This window comes from Fukomys damarensis, unplaced genomic scaffold (assembly GCF_012274545.1).
Source record: "Fukomys damarensis isolate Sample0158 unplaced genomic scaffold, DMR_v1.0_HiC HiC_scaffold_16, whole genome shotgun sequence".
Lineage (NCBI taxonomy): Eukaryota > Metazoa > Chordata > Mammalia > Rodentia > Bathyergidae > Fukomys > Fukomys damarensis.
This window is the reverse complement of record NW_022900928.1, coordinates 50,266,753-50,271,063: the sequence shown is the minus strand read 5'-3', so window position 1 is coordinate 50,271,063 and position 4,311 is coordinate 50,266,753. Positions and strand designations below refer to the sequence as shown.

The 4,311-nt window shown below is 37.4% G+C and overlaps 1 protein-coding gene across 2 annotated transcripts in view; it reads right to left on the bottom strand.

Moving 5' to 3' along the window:
- The window catches only part of Arhgap42 (Rho GTPase activating protein 42), a 265,379-nt gene extending 261,075 nt beyond the window's left edge, over positions 1-4,304 (bottom strand). For both annotated transcript variants that reach the window (XR_783877.3, XM_010642036.3), the window contains exon 1: positions 4,110-4,304. Coding sequence is in view for 1 of the 2 variants with exons in the window: in XM_010642036.3 (XP_010640338.1) it covers positions 4,110-4,263 (154 nt within the window). In the remaining variant the exon portion in view is untranslated. The remainder of the gene's footprint in view (positions 1-4,109) is intronic.
- Positions 4,305-4,311: the final 7 nt, after the last annotated feature.

Sequence of the window (4,311 nt, the reverse complement as noted above, 5' to 3'; positions counted from 1 at the left end):
ATATATATATATTTATATAAAAAGACTAATAATAGTATGTTATGCATTGATAGCAGCAACAGCTTTTCCAGGTTCTACAGTCATCTGAACAAAATTATAGACATTCAGCACATTCCATTTAAAAAAAAAACAAAACAAAGAAAAGAATAATATCCAGACAACAGCAAAGTTCTGTTGCTGTTGTGGCCCCTGGCACCATTTTTTCTATTAGCCTCTTAATCATCATCTGGAAAGAGAATATTCTAGAGTAATATCATTAAACGTAGCTCTGATAAAGCACGGTCCCTACTATGTATCATAAGGCAGGTACTAGATATTTTACATTCATAGAGGTATGATACAGTACCGTCCTACATCAATAATACTAGATTCAGTTTTTTATTTGTTCATATTTATGACATAATAATTATATTCATTGTGTGTAGTTGGTAGATGTACAGACACATCTGAGAAGCAATTTTAAACATAGACCAAAACTCTGGCCAACTCCAGCTTCAGGCAATGAGAGGAAAATCATGATAAAGAATAAAAGCCAAGAAAGATGCTGCAGGGCTGAGTAGAGAAAAGAATGTTGATAATGAACGCCTCACCTAGTCCATTCTTACATGCCTCCCAAATCCAAAGATGCCTATATAAAGGTCCTAGTATTTGCATATAACATCCTCCACTCTAAATCATCTCTAGATTAATTAAAATCCCTAGTACAATGGAAATGATATGTAAATAGTTGTTATACATCACTTAGGGGAAAATGACAAAAGTCTACATGTGTAGTCAACTTTTTGTGTCATTTTTTTCTGAATATTTTCAATAATGTATAAGGTTGGATGAGTCCACAGATACACAGGCTGAATGTTTCTAACTGATTCAGTTTAATTTATACATAAAAACTATACATATTTATGATGTACAACATTATTTCTTGATTTATGCATATATCATGGATTGGTTAAATCATGCCAATATATATGCATAATCCATGTATTTATCTTTTTAGAACACTTAAAATCTACAACTTTTCAATTCTATCTTTTTTCTTCCTTTCCTTTTTCTTGAAGGGGACATCTGTTGACTTGAAAGAATAAATTCTGTTCTTAAAAATGATTCTTTAAAATCAAAAGTATAAGAAAAAATGACGAGAGTAATTTATAAACACTTCTTTGAATATGATTCTTAAAAAGAGAAAGTTAATTAAAAAATCCTCTGATTCCACAGTTCAATTTTTAAGGCTGATACCTGATAAGGAAATAATGTTCACAGAATAATATTTGAGGATAAGGGTGGAGATTTTGAGTCATACAGTATAAACTAAACGATTTACTGGTATTGAGAACATTTCTCAAATTATCACCACTCCCCAAATGTCACGTCATGTAACAAAATGAACAAATAACCCCAGTGGTAAAGTTTTTGCACGTTTTCATGTTATGGGAAAGATAGTACTTAGGTTAATTTATGTCCAACCATCACACAAAATTTGAACAACACCAGAATTAAAACTCAAGTCTAGGTTAATATATTAAACAACTATCCTTTGTCTCAGAGCAGATTCAAACATGGAATGTAAAATAACTCATTTTTAAAATGTTAAGTGTCTTACATATATTCTTTAAAAATGAAATCCTGTAGTTTAATTCAAATCCTCTAGATCAACTTCTAAGACCCCTACCAAATAGTCAACTAAAGAAACTTAAATTCTTAATCGTAGACCAAGGAGTATTTGCGGTTCTATTGGAAAAGCCATGCATGTACTGAGAAGGCATGCCAAAACTCTCACCAGAAAAAGTAATCAACCAAGATAGAAATAATATAGGATGCCAGCTAAATGAGATTATATTAGGATATCATCATTAATCAACTATTACTCATTATTATTAAACAGAAACAAAAACAAAAACAAAAACAACCTGAAATGGACAACTGGATACACCTGTGGAAATAAGTGTATTAAAGCTAATCAAGGCAAAGGACTCATCAGTCCTCTTTAGTCAAAAGGAAAACAGGAGGGACAGGAGCAGGAGAAAGAGGGCTCCCTTAATGGACCCAGGGAGAAAACTAAGCAGGCTCCAAATTCTCAGACACACCCTATGCTAGCATCTCTGAGAGCTTGCTTTTAGCAGCTGCAGTATGGCCTCTGAGGATCCTCCCCACGGGACAGAGGTGGTTTAGTGAGGAAAAAAAGCAGTGCTAGCATGTGACTTCAAGGGTTTCTTTTCTCTAGAATCTCACATTTGGCAGCTGATGCTGGAAATTCTTTTAACAATGAATAAAGCATTTTCTTTCACAATGAAAAAAATAATAATCAAATGTTTGTTAAATACATTTTGACCACAAAAACTAAGACTCTTAGAAAGACAGCAAGTAGTATATTTAAGAGCCTAAGACCAAATTAATTAGGCAAGGTCTACATCTTCAAAGAGCTTACACTTTCGAGATGTCTTTCTTCACCCACCAGGTGAAGAACACACCTATTAAGGACGGGAATCACCTGAATTTTTCAAGGCTAGACTCAAGAATCACGAGGAAGTTTATATTATCGCAAAATCATGCATATGTCAGATTTTGAACTTCTGAAACACCAAAGTTCATCTCATGCAGGGTGGAGGGAAAAATGTAGAACATCTGGCAGCTCCAGTAAGAGTCAGGTCGGCAGTTAGGGCTCCACAACAGGGAAGTACTTCTTTCTGAAAAGGCATTATGCTTGCCAAAGAGGTTAACCTGGAGACCTCAACCAGGATTTTCAAGACAGAAGGGTGGAGAATTCATATCTTTGTATGCTAGAAAGTACTGTACTACATGTAAACTTTATAGCTCACAAATTACAGTAAATTCTATTATTAACGTAGCCTCAAATTCAGAAATTAATACAACATGCGCATAGAACATTTACTTTTGTTAAGTAACAACCAGCGACATGTAAATATTTTAGCATTTGGGGTGATCAAAACAAAAAAGGATTTTGGAAATCATTAACCTCAAAAAATCGTAAGTTCCATTCTTCCTGCGAATACATGCTTCAAAATAGAGATGAGACGCTAAACTGTCTCAGCTTCATGCCCCCCCCACACATCTAAATCATGTTGCTGACCTAGCACTTGACCTACACAAAGACACTGCCCATGTACATGTCTCAGGACTTTCTGGGTCACCCAAAGGCCTAGCTATCTTCTTTGTGAAAATATCTCATCCACCCGACAAGTGGAGGCCTGAGATTCCATAGTTTCACTTCAGAAGCTAAAGCATGCAGAATCTTCTATTAAGATGCAAATCTGTCCTGGGAAAGGTAACAAGTTAAGCATATCATTCAGTCATTCAATTCTCTGTAGGAGAAAGTGAGTTCCAGATACTGTACTCTTTTAATTGAAATTAAAGTTCCAGAGGCTGAAACAGGGAAAGAAAATCTTGTCTGGTGGTTGTGAGGGAGTGGAAGGCAATGACTCTTATCTGAAATTCAAGCTGGCCTTTAGCCACTGAGCTCTCATTTTCAGTAACTCGAACAACACTATACACGATGAAAACAAAAAATTAAGATGAAAAGAAAATTTGTAAAGAGTTAATGTCCACCGGTGTTATGCTGTCTTTGATCATCTTACTAAATGGCAAAACTGCAAATGTAGTTTCTAAAAAGTCTACTCAGTGACTGCCCAGTGAAGAGTCACTGATGTATGCAGAAAATTAGTAATACCTTTCAATTATCGTTAAATGAACCAGTTTGAATTTATTCTTAAATTATTGATTCTATCCCCACCCACTCCCTTTAAGGGCTTATTTTAAAAGGTTCCCACTAGGCACGAAAAGAATTTACAAAAAAAGAAAGGAGAGGAGGTCTCCAACATCTTTCCAATGGCGTTACACAAAAGATGACTGAAGGACCCTCCTCCGGATACTCCCAGGGAACAGTGGAAAACTTTCCCTTTTCTCAACTCAGAAAGTGGGAACACCTAAGAACAAACTTTGTTGGCCACCAGCAGGGGAGCTCTTCAGCTCTTGTCCCCAAATCCATTCAAACAAAAGAAGCTCGGTCTCCACGTCCCACCCCTCGGACCGAACCCGGGGACTCTCCGGAGCCCGGCGCGCCGCGCCCTCCCCTCCCTGCCAGCGCCTCTTACTCTTCAGCGCCCCGATGAGTAGGGAGCCGTCCTTAATGAGCTCTTTGATGAACTTGTTAGTTCGCTCCAACTCAATCTCGTGACACTGCAGTCGCTCCCTGAAATCCGGGCTGTCCAAGTAGGAATCGCTGAACTCCAGAGTGGGCAACCCCATGGCACAGGCGCTGCCAGCCGCGGCCCGGGCGAGTCGGGCAGGCGTCGG